Here is a 24,804-nt window from a genome sequence, read left to right as displayed (position 1 = left end):
ACAGAGAAAACCCACTCGAGCAATCAGCAAGCGTGAAAATCTCCTCTCTTTACACGTATATCGTGAGCCTATAAAACCCTGGAGAAAGCACACAAGGTCAAGCTGACTCCTTTTACACCGTAGCCATTACGAATCATTGTGGGTTGCTTTTTTATTTCTCTAAGCTGTAGGGAAAGAATGGAGGTCTGCTTTTAATCCAAGATCAGAGTAGGCATGTGTATATATTCAATTTTCAAATCACAGTAATTTACAGTGGCCATCAGAGGCTGTCTGCTTTTCTTTTCTTTTCTTTTCTTTAAAACAACCGGCGCACTGAGTAAAAGACATATATGTTAATCAGTTCATGCAGATTGTGGTTTTTACGTCGTTTAGAGTGAGGGCCGTATTACATTAAAAATAATGCCATCTGAGTGGGATGTTCGATCAAAAAAAAAAACAGGTCTATTTTTATTATGTTTCCAAGTGCAGAGGAGCGAAAATAATCATGAAACAAAATCGGTTACGTAGAACTGTATTACGAAGCACGAGAACGCTGTATCAGCCATGCGACACTCGATCATGATGTCCAATAGAAAGTAGCGGTGTACACGCTTATAGATCAATCAACAGCGGTTAAGCGCTGATGTTACAACATTAATGATTATCGGAATATCGGAGAAATATTAACCCCTCATTTTCTGCAAAGTTTCCGCTCTCGTGGCGAACACGTCTGCCAGCAACGTGAGAAACGCGAGCTGAATCCGAAGCCGATAACTTTACAACTCGAAAGGTCCGTTTGTTTATAATTGAATTCATATACAATTTTCAAAGCAAGAAGACAGGATAAAATGTAAGGAAAGTTTATGAAATAAAAAAATTTTTAAAAAAAAAAAGGTTTTTAAAAAGTTTACCTTCGATAAAAAAAAAAAATTAATAAATAAAAAAAATATCTAAAACTAAATCTGGCCTCGCCTCGTTAAAAATATTCCCGTCGGAATCAAAGGAATTTTAAAAAAAGAGCAAAAACTTCCGAGTGAGTCTGAAGTGGCCTGTTCGTCGACGGGTGTAGACGATACAGTCCCGGAGGTTATCAGAGTAGAAACGATGCCTTCTACGAACAACAGGACAAATCCGCGAAAGTTTCTCCGAATCAAGCTTACCTGTCTTTCTTTACCGGCTGCTCGTGTCACTTTTCTTACCTTCCTCTCGTTTAAAAATTAAAATTGGCAAGTGATTATTGTCCGTCATGCGAAAAGCCCTTAATGCATACGGAATCTGTTTGTTTTTGTTTTTTTATCATCAAAAGGCCAGTAAAAACATACTCAAGGGACAGATTTGGCCTGCAGGCCACTCCGTGAATAGCCCTGATGCAGAGGCTGTTTCGCAATAGTTTAACGATGTGAGGTACTGCACGGCGGTCGGTCGATTCCTCTGTGTAAAATTTTAGTGTTCTGTTTAAGACGTTACAGCCGGGATAAGAGATATGATATGATAACATTAGACTTTAATCATCCAGGAGATACGTGTCTTGCCAACATTTGATCTAGAGCAGCTACATAAAAAGAAGTAACAGAAGTACCAGTGTGATGACCTGCGATTATCACGCCTATAAACCAGACTCATCGACTCGGCGTGGTCAAGTTTTGTTCTGCAGTGTCTCACAGTGCCACGGTCTCAGACCTGTTCTGCACTCGAGGCAGGGAGAATAAATGTATACTTTTCTGTCCGATCGTCGTTAAACATTCTGCTTTTTAAACATCAACTTTTTATTATTATTATTATTATTATTATTTTAAACAAGCCATGCTGTCACTTCAACAGTCGGATGAGAAGGGGCAAACGAAATTAAAAATCTTTTTAAAAAATAAATAAATAAATAAAATTTGTGAAAGTTCATCCCTGACTGACGTAAAGTGTCTAACCCTGTAGTTAGTCTCTGGTCCGATGCAAGATGCCATCTAATTAATTTACATAAACGCATGTGATTGGATAAACCGCAGAAGATCTGCTACAGAAGCTATGATGGTTCTAACTACACGCAGTTTTTTTTTTTATATACATGTTGACCTGCTCTGTCGTACTGTACTTCAGTACAGTCGGTAAAGAATACTAGAGTACTCTTTCAGTCTGGTCCTCTAAAATACTTTTCGCTGGGTTCACATCCGGACTGCGGTCGGCTAGCTGATGGCCCCTGATATAGAGCACTGGCCTCCCAAGACACGCCTGTCTACCTTGGGAGCCTACTCATGAACAAAATGCATGTGTAGATATGATATTTTACCTGTTGAATATTTGTCAAAAGACTCCAGATGGGAGGGAGATTTCTTACTCAGACTATACACGTTCCTGTTTTCCATTACAACCACACCGTCAGTTTGTTCCCGGTCAGGTGAGAGGAAATCGGACAACTCCGCACGGGCAGTAACCCCAGCTCAGGATCAACCGAGGGTCTTCGGAGCTGTGAGTTTGAGTGTTTATAAAATGTTTCAAAAGAAATGGAGACAACTAACATAATCCTCATGAAGTTCATTAATTCAGCACACCGTACCATGGGGAAAACACGAACGGATTCAGAGTAATTGTATTCTAGGCGGTATGGTGTATGTGTGGTGCATCGCTAATGGGAATTGGACTTGATTAATGCACATTAACTCTGAGAGAAACTCCAAAAAGAACTCTCCTTCTTCATCAAGCTGAGCAGAGGGACGGAAAGCAATGACACTGAACCGTGACACGCAGGCGTTAGGCGTGTGCCTATAACCGGTTCTCCAGCATTTTGATACATTTGATGGATACTATATTGTTAGCGCAGGCACTTTAAAGTAGGGTAACGATTACTTTAAAGTGGGCAGCGTTTTTGGGCAAGGGTGTGTAGGCACGAGTCCTCTTCAATACAGCATAACTACTTATTTTGGACAAACTTGAAGCAGTGCTGCATAGTGCTAGGGCATCTCCTAGTGGAACATACCGTAATGCGGTCGGAATTTTACTGATTATTTCTCGTATATTTGTTCATTAAAGTTCTTGACATAACCTTCAGGGGTAATGAGTGCACCTAAAGAAATTTTTGTGAATCTATCGAACAAACGACATAGTCACACAAGGGGTATTTCTGTGCTCTCGTAGATATCCCATAATAATGTTATTGAATATCTCATTGTAAATCGTGCTAATGTAGGTTAGGTTTTTTGACGGGAACTGAGCTCAGCTAGTACTAGTTTATTCATTCACCTTCGCTAACTGTTTTATCCTGCTCACGCTCGGGCTAAATCCCGAAGCTCTTCCCGGAAACAGCCTGGATGGGACGCCAGTCCATTGCACCGCATTCACACACACACAAAGGCAATTTAGAGTCACCTACTGGCATGTTTTTTTTTTGGGGAGGTGGGAGGAAACTGGAAACCGGAAACATTAAGAAGCTTCGAACGGGAGCCGTGAGGAGACGACGCTACCTGCTGTGCCACCTTGCCGTGTGGAAAGAAGTACTAGTGAAAAGTTCAACTTTCTCCTTCTTGGATTGTTTGTGCAAGACAGAATCAGTAGTGCCTTTTCAGTCTCCGTTTAAAATCAGTATCGCATTAAGCGCGTTCATTTTAAATGTGAACGGCTTTCGCTAAAGTCGCGTTATTGATCTCTAGGACGACGACGCGCGCGGTTCCACCGAGAGCACGGCGATCGGATAGTGAGATCCGGCGCTCTACGAGGAGTTGCTTCGCTCATCTGGCAGACGCTTTTATCCACGATGATCGAAAAGCGTCAGCATCCAAATCCGAACACAGAACTGAGCTGAGAGAGCTGACATTTAAAAGGACCTTTAAAGAAATTGTGGATTTCCCAGAGAAGTCATAGATGCCAGGACCTGTCCTTATCCTATTCATGAACTGGACGTATAAACCATCCCTAACAAAGGAAGATAGAATCCTTTTAGTGCTCGCTTACCAATTACTAAAAAAAACCCTTTAAGATATTAGTGCGACAAAGTGTGCTCCGAGTAATCTCCGACGGACTGTAGCTGTTCAAGATGTGCTACAGACATATTTATTAACGGGGCCACTAAAGCCGAATCCTATTGGATTCAGTGGCTGGATTAATAAATAAAAGCGTAATGGTCCCTAAAGGATCGGAGCTTGACCCCATCACTGCTTATACAAGAAGATATGTGATTAGCAATGCATCAGGAAAACAACAGATGATTGGCCGATCGCTGTCAAGCTCTATACTATAAAAATGAATCATCTCTCCATTCCAGTAGCCACACCCTTCGGTAGTAGTAGAATACCCATTAGTGTTGCTGGTTGTTATAGAAGCAATGAGGTGAGGAAGGAAATCATGTAATCAATAATTAGCACCCCTCCACGTTTCCTGGCACACCTGTTAGTTCCGTGTCCACGCCATATGTTGCCAAATCAAATCCGGCAAACTATCTATCCGCTGACTTTTTGCCGCGTGTCCTAGATTGTCGTGCTTTTGAAAGACAAACCCGCCGTGGAATTCTGGTTTTCGTAGGATAAAAAAAAATTGTAAACTCGAAACACGTTACATTTTTCTTTCATTTTCTCTCAGAATTCATGAGAGATGCAAACGTCTGACCTTAACTACACGTAGACGCATACCCACACTCAACACTTACACACACTTCATGCACACATGCAAACACACAAATGAAGTCGTCTCTGTCTTTAGTGCGTGTGTGTGCGTGTGTGTGTGTGTGTGTGTGTGGGTGGGTGGATGTGTATAAAGCTTATAATTTGTCTGTCTGTCTGACCTTATGGTGTCTTGCTTGTGTGTAAATGCGTGTTTATAAAAAGCACACACCTGAAGATGAAGTCTCGGTCTTTATGCCTGCAGCCGAAGAAGAGCCAGGTCTCACCGAAAGCACCGTCCTGATTTCTCTCTCGCTCCTTTTCCCTGTTAAAGCAACATCGCATCAGCACTAATAAGAATGCTTGCTTTAAAAAAAAAATAAAATAAAATAAAAAAAAAAAGCATGCACAAGCACAACTCCGGTTTAAAAGGAAACACCTTATGGGGTTTTCACTAACTTCACCATCTGCTGTGCACACAGTCATTAACTTTCTGTGATTCATGGGCGTAGGAACCATTATACATGGGGGGACATGTCCCGTCCCCCCCCACACACACACACACACGCACACGCATTTCAACATCGAGGTCAGGAGTAGAAAAGACGGAGGACGACGAGCTTGTAAGTTGTATGGATAGGCCAGTTCACGTCACGTTTGGGACGAGGGTGCCACGTGTGTTTTCATTTTCTGTCGCGATTCTGGAAAATGTCCGCATAGTAGGAACACATCAAGAACTGCCACAGTGGGTCACACCGTCATCCAGCGAGACAACTGCACAATGGAGTGTTTTTTCTATACCGAAATAGCCTCCAACTCATACTCATAGCTTCAACTCACCAACAGAAACGGCAATCCTCACAGGATGGCCGTCACGTCTCAACATGTACCGTGGCTAGCTACGTTAACCGTCAGCTGTTCTTAATGATTACAGTAGCTAGTGTATTAAATGAACAATTGTCTGTTTGGAGTAATATTAATGAACAAATTGAACTCGTATCTCCGTTTTTTTCTCATAAATCAACGCTATTGGTCACCCTTTACGTCTGTCTGTGTGTTCTACAAATATTTAACCAGTGAAAAATCTTTTCAGTGCTCTTCAGGGGCGCATGCCGACGAACCCCTCTAGCATTTCAGCGTCCCCCCAGGTTCGAAAGTCGCTCCTATAACCCCTGCGGTGATTAAAACAGAACGTGAGATTAACATTATAATATTACAGTTAAATCATGTGCAGATCAATTTTTTATACTACATAGTTTCAGACTTTCCTGGAAGTCTCGCTTTCTTGGACAAAGACAAAAGACATTTATTCACAACTGGGACCCTTAGAAAAAAATAAATAAATAAAAAAAATAAACATACTGCCTCCTAAATAGGACGGACTTCATCTCAGGAGCACGAGCGCTGTCCAAAGGTATTACCTTCCTGCTCAGCTTCCCCCGATGAAACATTCTGGAGTGTTATTGAGCGTGTTAAATACTGTGATACTGAATTAAATTGTAATATAATAAGCATCCCATACCGCCTTTCACTTAATGTCTTCCCTGCGTACTCCATCCGCCATACGGTGTTTCATTTCGCTCCTGTCGCTCTACAGTTTAAGGGCATTTAACCGCTGAACAGATCTGGGAATGAAGTAATACCAGAAGGCATCTTCAAGAATGATTCCTCCAGAAGGTCTGGCTCCCTTCCCAGAATGCCTTTCACAGAGGTGGCACAAAAGCAGCAGGCACTATCTGCTCGCACACCTGCTCATACCTGATTGCTTTGAGAAGATAAGAGTACGAGTGTTGGGTCAGGCCATCCAAACACAACACGCAGAACACGACACACCACCATGCAATGATTCTGTGATATTAGAGACTGATGTTAATGATTTTCTGTTAAATACGTGTGTCAAGTTGTGCACTGTACGCGATATGATGTGTATTTGACTGTCTAGTTCCTGGACGTTCGGGGCGGCAATGTCAGAAATCGAGGTATTAGGTAGGAATAACACATCATCATTTGCCGGACCATGCTATCACGCCACGCAATTTAAACCGCAATATAAGACAAGCCTTATATTACGTTCTTAATGTTGCCTGGAACATTATTTCCTAGTTAAGGGGAAATATACAAGAAAACCTTTTTCACTGATCAAGCAGATAACGATCCATTAGATGAGCTATACTGCTCCAGGAGTTCAGCAAGGTAATATAAGACAGCCTTATATTGGTCGTCTTAGAAGGCAGTGGAAGACAGTGTAGCTCGAATTCCCCGTCACGGACTAATTTTGGCGACCGGTGACCACCCGCTCTATCCCCAGCCGATATGTTGGCAAGAATTCACCGCGCGTCATTGTGACGACCGTCCGTGTAATGTGAGCGGCTCCGGGATGCGATTTCCTGTCTGTGAGCTATTGCGAATGCTTTGATATTTACAAGCATGTTTGAAATTCCTGGTGAGGAATTTTGTAGTGCGAGGACCTGTACGACAAGCAGCAAGAACAACAAACGAGCAACAGCCAATGATGTGTAATGGCATGCCATGGCACGTAAAACAAAACGAGGATATCGTTTCTGCAAGAAATGATTTAGCACGTCATATCCGAATGGTTGTTAGGAACTGAAAAATAAAACCAAACACAACATAAGTCCTGGTGACACGGCATAAAAACAGTTGTTGCTTTGCACCAGACATCCATTTCTCTTCGCACAACAGACCATTTTGGGTAGAACAGATTAACGTGATACGGTAACTAGAGCTCACACGCCAGTCATACTGAAACGCCACGTCGATTACGCCAAGCTTCTGTCCACAATGTTTTTCAGGCTTCCATAGGACTCCTGTCTTGAGGAGAGAATTACGCGACTGTCTCCTTCAAACTTGACCAAAATAAGGATGACCTCCAGTTGCCTTCCAAATAGCGACACGATATGAACGTGTCCGCGAAGAAATTACAGATAGATTGTGTAATTGATTAGCAGGCAATGCCTCACAGCAATACTAATGCAGGTTGAATTTAACACATTGTCATGATCCGAGCGTCAGCTGCATGCACAGACGGCTCAGTCTAATTACAATTAGAAAAGTAATGAACCAAATCAGAACAGGGCTGACTGATATGGGGGGGGGGGGGGGGGGGGGATTTGGGTCCTCAAGTAAAAGCAATCTGTGCTGCTTCATTTCATATGCAGCCTTTAGTGACCCGTTACATCCAGGTCTACCTAACCAGGGGATTGCAGAGAAGAGCTAGCAAACTTACAGTAGGGGCCAAAAGTCTGGGTCTACTACCATTACTATTATTTCATCAACGAACGCAAGTAAGATTCCGTTATTGTTCACTATAATAGGTATAAAACGGTGTGCCCTTAGTTGATGACAGCAGGGATGACCATGCACAACAAAATGGACAGGAGTACTGATTTGTTCGTTCGTCTTCAATAATCGCTTTGTCTGGTCATGGTTTCGGCGGATTCGGAGCCTACCCTGGGAACACGAGGCGAGAATACACCTCAGATGGGACAGCTACAGGGCACCATGCAGACATACATTCACAGTCACTCACACCTAGAGGCAACTTAGTCAACAGCATAGTCAATCCACCTACTTAAATGCTTTTGGGATGTAGGAGCAAACCGCACAACCTAAAGGAAACCCATATGGACATGCAGAGAGCATGTGAAACTCTAACATGTTAGTTCATTTTTGCCTCAATACTCCAGTGCAAAATAAAGAAGAGACCAAACATGTATTGGTTTTCTGATTGACGGCATTTGGGGAAAAAAAAAAACGCAAACCACAACCACACGGCTACTAGTCCAGGCTCTTGTGATCTCAAAACTGGACAAAAAAGCACTACTTCCGGGCGTCCCAGCCAGCTCCATGCGAGGATTCAGAGTGTAGCAGCACGCCTCGTTTTCAACCAGCCCAAAAGGACCCCCGTCAGACCCCTCTTCGTCTACCTCCACTGGCTTCCTGTCCCGCTTCAAATTCAAGACCTTGATAATCACTTACAAGACCTTGTCTGGAACAGCCCCCCCCACCTCAACACACTCCTTGAGGTTTCCCGCAACCTGCGATCAGTAAACAACCAACGCCCGGTAGTGCCTACTCAGCGAGGCGTGAGGTCCCTTTCCAGAGCCTTCAAACTGACTATCCCTCAGTGGTGGAATGAACCTCCAACCTCAATCCGGACAGCAGAATCAGTCACGATCTTCAAAAAAATGACTAAAGTCCCAACTCTTCCATGAACACTTACTTAAATAACCCCTAACGTGTCCCCGCTCAAAAAAACAATCCTGCACTTACACCAAACTGCCATCCAAAATTTAAGCAATGCCAATTGTTTTGTTCTTAACACGGCATCACTAATCCGGGGCTCCTGATTCATCGTGTCTTTCTACAGAAAATTAAATCAAGGAAATTAGGCATGACATAAGATTTCTTGCTGGAGAAGGGATAATATTCGCATCTGATCAGGAAACAGCCTTCAATAACCTAGCTGTTATATGGATTTACACTGCCCACTGGGATCCATACCAATATGAAAAACCTGAATTCTGTTTTAACTAAAAAAAATATTTATATAATGCAGACTGGACCAGCTTCAACACTTGAATACAAATCAAGTGTTCTGCAACAGGAGATGGATGCCGTGCACTTCTTAGCAAGAAAATCAGACAAACGATACCACTGGAGGTCACAAACAGGATGAGAGCCATCACACACATGCATTACCTTTTCCTGAGCATCATGATATGTTATCATTCTCCCACTTTACCTCTGTAGAGGGGTTATGTGCCCTGCATGCTAACACTCTTCTAGCACCTAGGAGATAGGAGCACTTGTGGAAGTAGATATTCCAACCTTTATTTATTTATTTATTTATTTTTACAGGCATAGGCTGATGAACACAGCTATAATGGCTGATCACGTGACTCGTCTGACTTGAAAGCAAACGCAGGTTCACCCTAATCACTCCGTGTTGTTTCCTACACCGAAACACCGGCATCATGTAGCACAGAACGAGTCGTTTTCAGTACCGGATTTCATTTAATACATGCTCGATTCGGCATCCTGTCACAAACTCTGAGGACGTGTCCTAAACCAAACCCTATTCACGATCACGGCGATATCCCAAATTACACACCATATTTCCTAGAAATGCCAAATGAATGCCGTCACAAGCGACTGACCGTCATGCAGAGAACAGGACGGCCATTTCAGAAATGGATTTGGATCACTACATGATTTGCTAATCATTTAATCACAAACACTATGGATGGATTCCAAATCGCTCCCTATTCACTATCAGGGGTGGACAAATTCATTAGCTAGCCCACCAGGCAAGTAAAAGCTGCCGAGTCCCATGATCTGGCTGTCCAGAAATCTAATTAACAAGACACTTTGGACATGCCAATCAGCCTGCCGTGCATGTCTTTGGACTGGGGGAGGAAATCGGGAGTGCCCAGAGGAAACTCCCACAGCACGGGGAGAACGTGCACACGCGGGGCCGTGGCGGGACTCGAACCCCCGACCCTGGAGATGTGAGGTCAATGTGCTAACCTCTAAGCCACCGTGCGCGCCGGTAGCTAACATAACGTGGTAATGTATGGCCACCTAGAAAGTCAGTTAAGCGCTTCGGTACGAATTAAGGGAAATTTATATGTATATAAATTCCTGGTGAGGCGATGACTGTGTAATTACAGTCCTTATCTGCTCCTGTTAAAGTATTTGATTTAGCACATTGTGTTTGCAAGCTCAACAAAAAGTCACCAAATTCTTGGCAAACATCTCCGCTGCGGTGTTCTCCGCTCACATTACATGAAAAAATGATGACACAATTAATAAACTAATAGTATGGACATGAGTTCTGCTTCACCCAGGCTAGAGATTTGTCCACCCCTGACTATGTAGGCCATATAAACACCATCACAAAAGTCTCCCCATCATCAGTCCACCGTGGACGTGTCCCAACCTATACATCTTGTACTACGTAGGTCACAAAAAACACCACCGCAAGTGTCTTCCCATCATCAGTCTACAATACATGTGTCCCAAACTATGCACCCTATTTATTATAAAAGGCAATATACTGTAAACACCAATACAGCTTCTTCACATCACCAGCGTGGATGCATCCTAAACGACACATTGTGTTTACTATAACGATGACAAACACCACCACAATCATCTTTCCATAATCAGTCCTCTGTGGACATGTTCCAAACAACACAGACTAATCAATATCCTCGAAACATTTTAAATACCTAATAGACATCACTCCACCGCAGGAGTGTTCCAATCCGGGCACATTAACCGTTTAGGCAGTCTGAATCTTCCAGTGTCACCTTTCTAGGTAGATAGTGTGGACACTACATGCTGTGTTGCATTAGGGCTTTCATGAGTAATTGTATATTTAGGTCAGTTCTTTGCTTTTGTTTCTTGGGTTTTAGCTTCTCGCTGATGAGCTGCACAGATTTGGGTGTTTGTTGACCTTTTTTTACTTTCTTTCTTAGCTCTCTCTCGTCCTGAGCTGCACAACGTGTCTCCAATGCCATGCTTCCAGCCATCGATTCGTGGCAGGGAAGATCGAAGTGTCCCATGCTGTTTTGCTGCTAAAGAGGGAGCTTTGGGCTTCCTTTTGCCCTTCTGACTAAATAGCAACCTTTATAGACAACAAGCCTCAAAAGGTGGCTGCGTTTGGGACAAACCTGAAGCTAATAACCTTTAAACAAAGGCAGAATTCACAGCTTGGAGAGACAATTCAGTGGCACATGAGGATGGATGTACAGCAGGTGCCTGGCTAAATCGTCTTTCCTGGTTCCTGGGTACGGATGATGTTTGTAAATGAGATCTCTAGCACAGTGAGGTGGAACTTGAAATGGCGCTCAGTTGGCTACAACTGGGACAATGACTTGGCGTCGTATTGCAGTGTCATAGCTGTGGAATCAATTTGGAAAACTGTATATAAATTCTACACAGCTCAACTGTGAAGAGATGAACTGTACTGGAAAGATGAACACTGTTCGTCTCTGATGCTGCCTCAATCGGTGTTTTGATGATGATGATGGAGAGTGCTGTCGAATACGCTGCTTCAAAATCTCCCATAAATGTTCAACTTGGTTGAGGTTCAACTTGATGAATGGGAAAACCAGAGAATATGATTTACATCGATTTCATCCTCGTCAAATTATTCATTGAGCCCTCTTGACCTGTGGATGTGGGAAGCTGAAGCTTGGACGTCATCGGAAGTTCCAACAGGACAATGATCACAAGCATACGACAAATTCCACCGAGGCTTGGTTGCAGAAGAAGTCCTGGAAGATTCTACAGGGCCATCACGGTCACCCGACTTGATCCCCATCGGAAATCTCAGGTGGGATTTGAAGGCGTTTGCAGCACGCGAACGCAAGGATATTACTGAACTGGAGGCCGTTGCTCATGACGAATGGGCTAAAATTCCTCAGGAACGCTGCCGGAAGCTGGTGTCTGGCTATGCATCTCGTTAGTAGCAGGTCATAACAGCAAAAGCGTGCTCTACTAAGTAATCAAGATGCTCGCCATGAAGGGGGTGAATAATTTTGAAACTGGAGAAGTCATTACAAGTTGCATTTTTCAGTTGAATTTGAAGCATGCATTGTGTTGAACCATTTCAATTGTTCTTGCTTGATTTGATCAGCGCAAACAGCTGAAAGTCTGTCGATTTTGACAACAAACCTGATTTGCAATGGGGGTCGAATCATTTTGATTGGAACTGTATTACGAATCCTTAACTACTTTTCTTTTTCCGTAAACTCCAGCACGCTACTTCACCGACTCTCACCTCCATATCTCTGTGCTTGTAGCGCAGCTATCCGGCGAGTAGCTTTAACAGAAAGTGTGAAAATGCATCATTCCAGCTGGTTAACCTCGTTTCTCATTATAGAAGCTGGTATCCAATAAAATGCGACTAAACAAAGAAAACTTACTATAATCATTACAATAAATATTATTAACTAATAGTACATACACTTTGATAGTTTATGTTAGCCCTCACTATTTTCCTGTATATATATATATATATATATATATAAATATAAATAAATGTCTAATTGGTGTTAGTTGATAGAGTATGTTAAATAAGTTGTTTTTTTAATTATTATTATTATTATTATTAGATTACGGCCCTTGGCGTCTCACAAAAATGCTGTGGCCCAGGCACAAATTGAGTCTGACACCCGTGCTCTAAGGGAACAAGTAGACCCAACCAATGCCAAAATGCATGACAGAGGCACTAGGGTTTTTTTCTTCCTTCAATTTGTCACGCTGTCATTATTCATACACAGATATAATGTAATTTGGTCTTACAGACACCCTACATTCTCATATGTGCAATTTTCTCTTGCATTTGTGCTTTACTACATTAGTGTGAGTAAGGGGGGGGGGGGGATAAAAAGGAACGTTTGTAGTTTGTTAAATAATAATCTGCCTTGTTTAAATGATAAAAAAAAAAAAAAAAACACATCAGTCAGTCTAAGAAATGTATCTGCAGGTACCGAAGAACTATTGCACGTTCTCATAGAAGATTTCCTTAGAACGCTGCACCCAATTATACCTTTATTAGGAAACGTATTCGAATAAGAACCACAAAGAGAAATTATGATTTGATTAAACGGTGTTTCGCTTTACAGCGTGAATGTAGTAATATAGTCATTTTCGTGATACTCTTTGATATCATTGTAGGGATTTCTTTTTGTTAAGGCGTCGTCAATTTCGAAAATGCGTTTAAGCCTTTTGCATACGACAGCGCATAGTGACAGTCTAAAGTTTTAGCGCACCTAGAGTTTATGTCTTATTCAAGTTTAATCACTATTATCACCTTAAACCAAAGTGATACAAACGTGATACAGAATAGCAATTACGTAAGGAAAGCTAAATCTCTGTGGAACTTATTAACCGATTGCCGTCAGATCCTAATGGGACGCGAAATGGGTGCTTCATGAAAGGCCCTTGCACTTGGAGAGCGAAGCCGTTAATCCGACAGATAAGTGACTTTTAGACTGTGCTAGTATTACCCGTAAAACAACGATACGCCGTGCTAGACGTATCACTTAGCGCGATCGTAATTTTGGACCGTTCCGATTAGATTCGGTCTAAACTGTTAAATAACACGGCTAGCACTTTTAATTTCACTAAACATTAATAAACACTTCTGAATTCACTCAGAACTACTCCCTGGTGAGAGTTCCAGATTGTAGAGTATGTAAAAAGGAGGTAGTACTTTCCCTCCGGTCACGCACATGGATCATTACTGAGGTTTATCTATGTTTTAGTAGCTGCTAAGGGTCGCACAGCTACTGCGCAAAAAAAAAGAAAAAAAAAAAGCATCAGACTATTCCATAGGTAAAGTTAAAGCAAAAACGTGATTTAGGACATTACTGCGGTTCGATGCCGATGAATACGTAACGGCGATACGTTCGAATTCAATTAACGGTCGCACAGGTTATACGACGTTACACTATTAACCAAACTTTTTTTTAAAAAGTTAAATAAATATGCAAAATAATTTATCTGTGCATCGTACTACACGGTTAACACCACGGCTCTCGTTAAATAAGCGCGTATTTGGATGATGTAGCAGCCGAGTTTAAATCACCGACTCTGAAACTGAGAGCGTGCTGCATGGAAGCTCATATCCATCAACAAAGTGCTCCTTATGGCTCGACGACCTGCGTTTCGGCGGATTGACGATGCTATATCTACAGCAGCGAGAGAGGTTTAATAACGTACTACGTTAAACTGCCCTGTACGAATCCGGCTTCAATAGCATCTGAAAATGAGTCTGGATAATAGGCCTCTAGGAGTTGGCGTGCGCTGCTGATCTGACTCGAAACTAACTGTGTGGGAGTGGACAGTGAAGTACAGAACGCGCTCTTTCACACAGAACCGCTCATGACAGAAATCATTATGCCTCAGTGCAAGGATTTTATTTCAGTTGTTTTATTTAGCTTTAAATGACTACAGAAATAACCTACGGGAGTGATAACTAGAAATAACCGGTCGACGTCTCCATAGCAGTGACTAATGCACTGGTCGACAAGTCGACCAGGCTATACAACTTCTAGTAGCTGGGTTCTTTTACTATGAAATATTGGAAAATTATTATTATTTTTTTTAAATCAATACATAAATAAATAAATAAAAAGTTTGATAGATTACATTTTGAAAGTTTAAGTTCTGAGGTCTGAGCCAGTCAAAAAAAAAAAAAAAAAAATTTATTTATTGCACAAACACTGGATTAAAAACACCTCTGTGTGCGTTCCTCGTATTATAAACGTTACGTTCTAACGTTGATTACGGAATTGTAAATATTAAACAGTGTTCCAGTACTGCTTTTCTGAACTGAAATTTTACGGTTGTCCGGCACTTACTGTTTCCAGTGTATTTACGGGTATAGATTATTACTACTACTACTACTATTATTATTAAACAATAACAACAACAATAATAATAATAATAATATGCATCACAAGAACTGTGACCAAATACACTGCTACAAGTCAGAAGCCACCATAGCCTTCGTGCTTTATGTTGTGTGTGTGTTCCAGATACATCACCGTTCCCGATTCGCTAGCCGTTTGTTATTTTCCTCAGAGGTGATATCAACACCTGTCGATCATACACACCTTTTCACGTTCTCTCTCTCTTACTCATGCTCACGTACACACAAAAAAACAACGACACAAAGTGCTTATTTTTAACCCACAAAGGCGCTGACAGTTTTCTGACAGGTAGCACGGTGTGTGTGTGTGTGTGTGTGTGTGTGTGGTTAGGGATTTGCTATGTTGAGCAGCAGTACGTTACATTTGTTTTCATCCGGATGACATGGGCGGCTCAGTTTATATAAAATCATACAATCACTTCTGAAGCATGGGACGTAAAATCGTCCTTCCCGAGGATACGCAGCCACTATGAGCACCATTTCCTTTCAGATTCCGGCCTCTACGGTCACTTTTACAGAGCTTGCTTGCTGCAACACGCAGCAGACTTTGGCTCCTATTAAGTGATAAACAATCCAGTAACAATCTGACAGAGAGTTTAATCCTACCTTTAGAAATCCACGATTTTACTGTGGAATTCAAAACAATAACCAAGTCTGCTAGCAAGCCAGTGTTAGTCTGATTATTTTATTAGGTAGCTAAAACTACCATTTTACTCGAAGGGATATCCCATGGCTAATAATCGTATGATACACCTCTTTAATAATAAGTTTCATAACAATTATGTTTCTTTCTGCCTAGATTAGTCCCATTTGGAAGGACAGCCTTCTGAAAGTTTCAGCTTCGATCTATTTCTCAGCAAAGACATTCCTACATTCCACAAGTTCACCAGTTAAACGTTCCAGAAAACTCTGATAATCACGGCGGACAGAACCGTCACACCGACCGAGCGATGATATTTTGGGATTAATAACGTAAATAACTGCGTCCATCACAATTTCGAAGATAATCGAATACATTTAATTACCAGCACGCATCCACCCCGGCCCTTCTTTCTCCCGTTTTACTCTTTTCTTTCTGCCGCTGTAGAGACAGACATGTCTGAATAACACGAGGAAATGTTCCAAGAAGGCATTTACCAAAGTGCAAACTCGCTCTGCTGATGCGTGGATTAATATTTGCCAATCTACTTCCACCAGTGAACATTTAGAAATGATGTTTTCCCTCATGTCACAGGAGGGACACAGAAGCTCATGAATATAAATTTATTCATTTCTCTTCAGTGACCGCTCTATCCTGTGGACCCCGAGCCTATCCTGAGGATCCCTGGGCAGAAGGCGAGAATACACCCTAGATAGATGAATTCAGAGGGCACTACACACACACACACACACACACACGCACGCACAGACTATCTTGCAAGCAGTAAAATCAATTTGAGATTACTAATGAATGATGAGGAAAGGGATAGTGCTTCCAGGGTGTCAGTTATAATCGGAAAATTCAAAACACCTACACAACTGTCAGTTATTCGAGATTCATGTGTCGAGTGGCTTATCTGATAATCTGCTCATTTGCATATTTGTTATGATTTTATCGTAGCCATGGTCACGATAGTTAGCGTCTGTTAGAACACACAAGATAACACAAGACTGTAACTCCATATAAAACCGTTCAGTGGAACTGTCCTTGCAAACGTTCATTGCCTGAGTTCCTATAATGGGAATGGAGTTCCCATTTCAGAAAGCTGTACCTTTGCTGAAGGAAGCCTACGAAGGGTGCAACACCTGACCCTGGTCCTACCATCACCATAGGAACTGTGGGGTCCGAGGGCAAGCGGAAGGTGTTGTTGAGACGAGGACTAATGTGGACCTGAGAGAAGAAAACATATTAATGACTGCGAGTTCTGCTTCATTTCAAATGAGTGCAAACTGCAACACAAGACGTAACTCAATTATCATCAACGTCGACATTTCTCCACTAGCTACGTGGGCCGGACTCGTTTTTCTTCGAAAGCTTATTCCTAAGGTATTCTGCACTAACAGTGGATTCATACAATACACGGCCACGATCGTATAGTGCGATGAACTACAGGGTGGTGCGACGCAGCCGGCACGAAGCCGAGTTACCGTGAGCACCTTAACGATTATTTTCCTTAAAAAAAATTATAAATAAAATAAAAGGCAGGTCCCGAAGTAGTCCACTTACATCATACGAATTAATCAACGTTCATTTTTAAAAAGGAAAGGACGATACCGCTTACTTTTTTATCCATTAATTGATACATTTAAAATGTTCTTATTCCTTTATCATCTCTCTTTTTTTTTTTGAATTAATAAGACAAAAAAAAAAAAAAAAAAAATGCAGTTTGCCATGTTCCAAGAACCTGGAACGTGCCAAACCTTCTGTCCCAACGACTCCCGTGTTTGAAGATTTACCTCTGACTGTTATAAAAGATTCCTTCTAAAAACACACAATGGTTTTTTTTTTAAATCCGTTTATATCAACCTTCCCCCATACAAGCCCCTGTGTATTATTTGTTACTACAGAACGTCGCATTAATATATTTGGTTCATCAGGTAAGAAAAAGTGGCGAGCTAGCAAAGTTAGGTAGATGACTGTGGTGATGTCAGACGATCAGGTTTATTATCGGCCGATCGGATTTTAACGGTGGATCCAGGGACACCTGTCGCTCAATGAAATCTGTACACGCACGGCGTCACGTAAATACCGTGACGTCCTGAGACCCTTCATTTCGGACGATTCAATCATTATACTTTGAATTTCGCACATCACCCCACTGGAATTTTGCTCAGCCATTCAAGGGTTCATCGCAGCCTCATGAACTATGGAGGTGTGCACTAACCTTGGGTAAGGCCGCATAATCTACACTCTCTCGTGAAGCCTGTTTTGTCCCATAGGGCTCGATGATGGTAGACACACGATCCGCTAGCCATCCTGTACACAATCCCGTCCTCTCTGGATGCTCGGCACACGCTGGAAACCTCACGACGCTGAACACAATATGGACCTTTCCAGGGTGGCGCAGACTCGAGCTGCACAATAACACACAAGATTATAAGCCATTAGACCTCTCTTACTTTGTACATCATTATCTTCCAGTCTACTTGTGTGGAACCCTGCTGACCAGACATTAATATTTCAGTGACCTAATGTTGCTGCTGGACAGGGGAAAAAACCCATAACAGCATCATTACACTCCATCATAAGCATTAGCGTAGACGTGGAGCTCCTCGGAAAAGAAATGAGCACATAAGGCACTTTGGAATGCAGCATCCTGACCCTCTGTTGATAAGAATGGATGGGTTCAGTGCCGGAGTGCAGCCCAAAGAATATCGGTTCTTTAAGAATGATTCACACAGTCGTTAAAGTCTAACGTGAAAACATTTAATATGTGCCTATATGAAAAGAAGGTTTTGGCCATAAATTAAATGTGTGCAACATTCTTCTTGCTCTAAATGGATTCAAATCAGCCTTAAACTGCATATTTTGCATAGTGATTTCTGCCACTATATGATGCTGTTCTTATCTATAAAAATAGATATAAATACATCACAGATCTACAAACATCTTAAAATTGCAAAATGGAAACTTTCTCAGCACATCGTCGGGCATCACACCATGCAAGGCTTGGGTACGAGATGTGGCCTGAAGTCTGAAGGCGGAGTTGCTGGTTAGAAGTGGTATAGGTGGTAGTGTGTGTGGTGGTCTGGAAAAGCTTTGGCTGTGGCCAAAATTGCGTTTTACTGCCTATAACCTACTTTGACACCTGAAATTTCAGAAACTAGGATCATACTGTATTTCATGAAAAGGGCATGGAAGTGTTTTCATTTACCTTCATAGTATCTTTCTGAATAGATCACGTTGGTTAAGGAGCCGGTTATTGTCATGTAACGGGCAAGCAGGCGAGTCGGAAGCAAGTGCAGATTAAAGGTTTAATGAACAAACAAACAAAACGATGAACTATGAACATGAGGCAGAGATACAAGAACTATGGAACTTAACCATAAGACAATAACAAAAAATAAGAAAGCATAGCGCGACACCGAAAGACAAACAAAGCAAGACCCTGAGTGCTGGAGAAACTCAGGTGGTAGAGCGGGTTGTCCACTTGCCGAAGTGTCCTTGGGCGAGACGTTGAACCCCAAATTGCTTCCGATGGCAAGTTAGCACCTTGCATGGCAGCTCTGCTACCACTGGTGTGGGAGTGTGTGTGTGTGTGTGTGTGAATGGGTGAATGAGACACAGTGTAAAGCGCTTTGGATAAAAGCGCTACATAAGTGCATGCCATTTTACCATTTACAAACTGTGACTTAAATACCCGTGCTAATTACCCAAAACGTGAAACAGGTGAAACCAGTCATGTGACATAGCAATGGCTGCCGGGATCGTAGTCTCGAGTTCGTTCCTGCAGATCCACGACAGTTATAAAACTGTCTGAAACCTTGCAAGCTACGTGTCATTTCCTCACACAATAAAAGCTCAGTTTGTAATCAGCTACAGGCTGTCAAAATGTCCACGATACTCCTGCACCGGAGTCAGAATCAACTCAACTTTGAAAGCAATTTTCTCCTTTTTCACTTTCGGGAGAAACCAGACTTTAAAAACGCTATAACTTTTCGTGTGATTGAGATACATGAAAAAGAGAAACCTATTACAGGAAAATCTGCAGTTTTTAGAGCTATACAGTTAGAAAATGTGAAGATTTCACCACGTGACGTATTTTCCCAGGCCACCACACACATATTTCCACTTTCATTTGTATATTTAAACGTACTTTATATAATACAATTAAAGTACGTGGTTGTTGGACACTGTGTACATTCCATATTTGACCAGACTGGTACTTTTAATTCATACATTAGGATATTTGTCCGTCTTTTACTGAAGATTAATAAATACGGAGTCGGAATAATACTATAAGAAATTTTAATCTAAATGAAAAAAATCTGAATCCGAATGGTATTATATTGATTTTGTATTACACGATTTAATATTTCGCATCCAAATTAAAATCTAAAGTCGGAATTTCGACTGCAAGGCCTGTGATTTAATGTTTAAAATTCAAAAATGAAGAACATGTATAATGAATTTCTAAAAAAAAAAAAAAAAAAAAAAATGTGTCTACTAATTCATATTTTATCTTTCCAAATAACTTCTGGGTAACCTGCAGGCAAAAGCAGTCGAACACAGGGATAAGGAACTTTGCTTTCTCTGAGAAGGCCACGTGATCTTTCAGATTTGTCCCAAATAAAGATCCCTTAATTACTCCGCCCTTTAAATAGGACAGACTTTCTCACATGTTTACACGCTGCCAAAACACTCCGTGTATCTAGGCAGCCTTAGGCTGTCGATACTGCAGTAAAATAATATAGTTGATTATGGTCAGGGGCTTCTTACCTGGCGGCTGAGTACGCTCTCGGCTGCAGCTTCGGTAAATGCTCTGTAATACAGCGGAGGACACGGGGTTACAAACGCTGACATATAACGATGGCATTAAGGGCATTTCACATTATTGTAGACATCAGATTCAGGACAGTGCCTTTAAAATCACTTTCAGCACACCATTCTGCTTTCAAACTTTGAGCCAAGCCTTGCACCTTGTTCTGATAAAACACTGCTGATGATAAAAGTGCTTCTTCAGGGAGCTTTTCTCTCACATTCTGCTTGATCGCCCTAAACAAAGGTTTTGCACACCCAATCATGCCCGAGTCCTGAATATTGTAGATTTGTACCCAAGAACTGCTGCTGTAATGAAAATGACTCCTGTGTTCATCCCAACACTCACACACAGTATGCCCATACTGAACATGCTTTCTACACACTTAGCACCGTTTGATTTTATAAGATACCGTCGTAGACGACGATGTGTGATGCAACTATCCGGAGTCACCCAGAACAGGATGGTTTCCCTACAAGTCTGGTCCTTCTTCCTTATATCATCAGACGTTTTTTCCGCTTGCCACTGTAGCCTCTGGCTTGCTCATTAGGGAACGGAATGTACATCCAGATTTCTGTATTTCAACAAATACATTCTGTAGTTAGAGCCTCTTTCTTATCGCACCACCGACTGCTCACGCACAGTAATGTTTTTTTTTTTTTTTTTAGATTTGTCCTCAGATTGGGCCCATACATGAGTGTGTCCAATTTTGGTGAGAATAGCTCATTCCGTTCAAGAGTTATAGCCATTTAAGTAAAAGTGGCCACTCCCACTTCAAACGTTTTGACGTGCCCTTGTGAGGTTAGATCAAAAAGGTATTTGGATAATTATTGATCATGGGATGCCACAGAATCTTTCTGCACTGGTGTGGGCCTTTTTGGAGTTTGGTTTAACATCTTTTCGAAGGTTTTTATGTCAGAACCCACACTATCATGTTTGTTATAGTTTCTAAAAAAAATAATATATATATTTTTTTTTAAATGTACTTTGTAGCTCCGATACCAATACAGACAATTAAAAAAAATAATAAAAAAAACACGTTAGCTGTCTGACTAAAGGCAACTCATTTTTGGATTTAAGGATTAAACATTTCAAGCAGCTGTTACATATCTGCTCTGCTCTGGACTGAGTTGAGCCTCATAAAAATAACATGTTTAGTCTTCATGGCAGCAAGAACTACAGAGACATGCCAACCATTTGCTTGCATTTAATGAGTTGCTAAGGCTCTGGGCTACTGATCCGAAGGCCACGAGTTCAATTCCCAGTGCTGCTGCTACTGTTAGGGCCTTGAGGTCCTTAACTTTCTCTGCTGTAGGGACGCTATATCATGACTGACCCTGAGCTCTGACGCCAGCCTCCTAACGAGTTAGGGAGTGTGAAGGAAAGAATTTCACTGTACTGTACTTGTATAGGTGCAACAGTGATACAGCGGGTAGCATTGCTGCCTCACAGCTTCAGGGTCCACGGTTCCCTACTGAGCATGTTAGAAGAAGAAGAAGAAGAAGAAACTTGGGGACGTATAAGGTACATATGTGCGGAAATATAAAATATCCTTATGAAAGGTTTCGATCAAACTCTTTTCTCTGTGTTGTATATGTACTCTCCAGAGACGTGGATATTTAACCGAAGGCGAGGGAGACAGTTGGATTTCATGTGATTTTACTGCCACCTTGTGAGCAATCGAAACCATTTCCAAAAACATGCAAGAGTGCTACCTTTCTAATAACCACACTGTACGTGCTTTCTGTTGTTACCTTGGCTTGTCTGTGCGGGTGTCCGACTCTCTGCCAGATATGTACGCATGCCGGCACATAATTATACGGTCCCATGCAAAAGTATTGGAACGGCAACGTCCATTTTTTTGTTTGTTTGTTTTTGCTATACACCGATGCTCTTTTCTCAGTTTCAAAATGGCTTGCTTTTCTCCCATAGACAGCTCTCTGGTCTTCATGTTGGTTTATGCTTTTTAACAACAAATGCAGCCTTCACAGGCGAACCCCAGGGCTCAAACCAATAGTAGACATTCAGAGCCATCAATTGTTCAAGCAATCGATCTAACCGGGCACGCCTGGATAACAAGAAACACCACTCAGTCGCATGTTCCGATATTTATGATCACTTGAAAAGTGGGTGGGCTCAAACAGAAGGCGCTACGTTCGAAATTGTTTAACGCGTCTAGATATCTAAATATCCAGAAGCGAAAACCGAAATTCGGATCGGTCGTCTCGTTTTCATCTTCTGCTCTCGAACACAAATGTCTTCCGTGCGTAACAAAAACAATAGAATTAACCGTAAAATTATCCCGGTATTTTTATTTATGTCTCTCATTTCCTTGTTTCCCCTTCAACGCTTCGTAGCTCCACCCTCTGAGGACAGACGGAAAGGATGCAGGGAAAGGAAATAAGGCCAGGGCGAATTGAGGACAAACTTATTGGCTAAACGAGACATCCTTGCTCATTGAAGCATCACTTTAAAGTGGTTTCAGTTACTAAGGACATATTGCAGAGATCTGAACAGACTATACAAAATACATTGTGACCACACACTGAATAAAAAAAAAAAAAAAAAAACGTGAAGAAAGGCATAAGTTCATCACACATTTAAATATTCTAAATCATTTTTTTCATGTTAGGTACATTTTTATTTAACTATATGATCTTTCTGGAAATCTAGAGACTCTAGAGAATTCATACCTATACAGATATATAGGTGCGTCGTGCTGTCGCTTTACTAAAGCAAAAAGCTGTCCAGTACTTGTAAGTTAAAGCAGTGGAACCTACGATATCTCAAGAGTGTTTGTTTTTGTTTTAACACAAGAAGGTTCATCTGCTCTTAAGAACGTAATGGCAATGTAATGTAATGATAGACATCCCTCGATTAAACCTATTCAATATCACATAACATTAGACAACTGGAAAATGACCTCTATGACGAAAACACTTAGATAATCAGCGATGATGGTTTAACTGACCAATGAGGAGGCTGAGAGGAGGCGTGCAGGAGGGAAAAGCACGCAAAAGGTCCAGTATACACACGCTGGGTTTTCTCACAAATCGGTCATAATCCGCAGCCCCCTCGCGGCTACACAACTCCTGGAGTCGTCTCTTCTCCTGAGCTTGCTGCGTGCAGTCCACCAGAGATCGCAGAAAAGCCTGGAACACACCCACACACACACACACACACACACACAGTAAGCCCTGATCTGCCATCAGTCCAAATCCTTAAAGCAAGTAAGTATCCATTTGTGACAGTTTACCGTGTATAACTATAATACAACTTTTAAATAAGTAAAACAATCAGTCCCACTAATGGAGGCATAGCATCTGCACCTGTCATTCACAATAAAGGGGGTGTGGCCTCCCATTCCTCAACGCTAACATTTTTAAAAATGTAAGTAAAATGCCATATTTCTTTTAAATATTGAACCATATTGAATGATATATTACTGTACTGAAATGGCTCATGAGTCAGCAGAATTTTAATGCGTCACTGGCTGTTTTGAATGAGTTTTTTATTCTTTGTCCTAGCGAAGGAGGCGTGGCCACCGTCTGTCAGCCCCAGTCAAGGGTGTGTGGCCTCCGACTCCTGAATGCTAATGTTTAAAAAAAAACATACATCAAACCGTTTGCACAATATCGAGTCATATTGAGTATTGGCTCTGAATCAACTGAAATTTCTGAAATCATAAACTGTTTTAAAAATCTATTGTACTTGTATCCAAGTGAAAAAGGAGTGGCCTCGGCGTCTGTCGGTCCTAGTCGAGGGGACGTGGCCGCCTACTTCGCAAGTCCAACGACTTTTATTAAACTCAAACCGCTATTACTAAACTATAGTGAGTCATAGTGTATCATACCGAAGCGAGTCTGCACTGCTGAATCATTCATTATATTTTTATTCATTGAATCACTGCATCAATGTACAGTGTGTTGTTTTGTGTCAGACACCATTTTACACAGTGTGTACATTACCTTTTTGGGTATACTCCTTATCTCCAAGCACCAGGTCAAAAGATACTGTAGAGTACACTTTTCTGTGATGTAGGGAGGAACTCGTGCTCCTGTGGATGCACATAATTCAAACGCTTCAAACAAAACTGTATTCTCTTGTATAAAATGACTGGCACAATACGCACACACACACACACCTCAAAACACTTGAATATTGATGGAAAAGTTTATTTTTTTCCCTGTAATTTAATTAAAAGTGGAATTTTCATATATTCTAGATTCATTACACAAAGTGAAATATTTCAAGCCTTTTTTTGTTTTGTTTTGTTTTAATCTCGATGATTACAGCTCATAGAAATCAAAAATCC

At 41.5% G+C, this 24,804-nt stretch overlaps 1 protein-coding gene across 1 annotated transcript in view; it reads right to left on the bottom strand.

Annotated features, from left to right (window-relative positions):
- The window catches only part of mtrr (5-methyltetrahydrofolate-homocysteine methyltransferase reductase), a 38,798-nt gene that overhangs the window by 5,553 nt on the left and 8,441 nt on the right, over nucleotides 1–24,804 (bottom strand). Inside the window, exons 8-13 of the mRNA XM_017453220.2 lie at nucleotides 24,458–24,546; nucleotides 23,461–23,641; nucleotides 20,450–20,492; nucleotides 17,895–18,084; nucleotides 16,782–16,900; nucleotides 4,795–4,887 (exon numbers count right to left, since the gene is read on the bottom strand). Coding sequence (XP_017308709.1) covers nucleotides 4,795–4,887; nucleotides 16,782–16,900; nucleotides 17,895–18,084; nucleotides 20,450–20,492; nucleotides 23,461–23,641; nucleotides 24,458–24,546 — 715 coding nt within the window. The remainder of the gene's footprint in view (nucleotides 1–4,794; nucleotides 4,888–16,781; nucleotides 16,901–17,894; nucleotides 18,085–20,449; nucleotides 20,493–23,460; nucleotides 23,642–24,457; nucleotides 24,547–24,804) is intronic.

The sequence above is a fragment of the Ictalurus punctatus genome, chromosome 23, assembly GCF_001660625.3.
Source record: "Ictalurus punctatus breed USDA103 chromosome 23, Coco_2.0, whole genome shotgun sequence".
In the NCBI taxonomy this organism is placed as follows: domain Eukaryota; kingdom Metazoa; phylum Chordata; class Actinopteri; order Siluriformes; family Ictaluridae; genus Ictalurus; species Ictalurus punctatus.
Note: the sequence above shows the minus strand (reverse complement) of the source record. Positions and strands in the feature narration are given on the sequence as shown.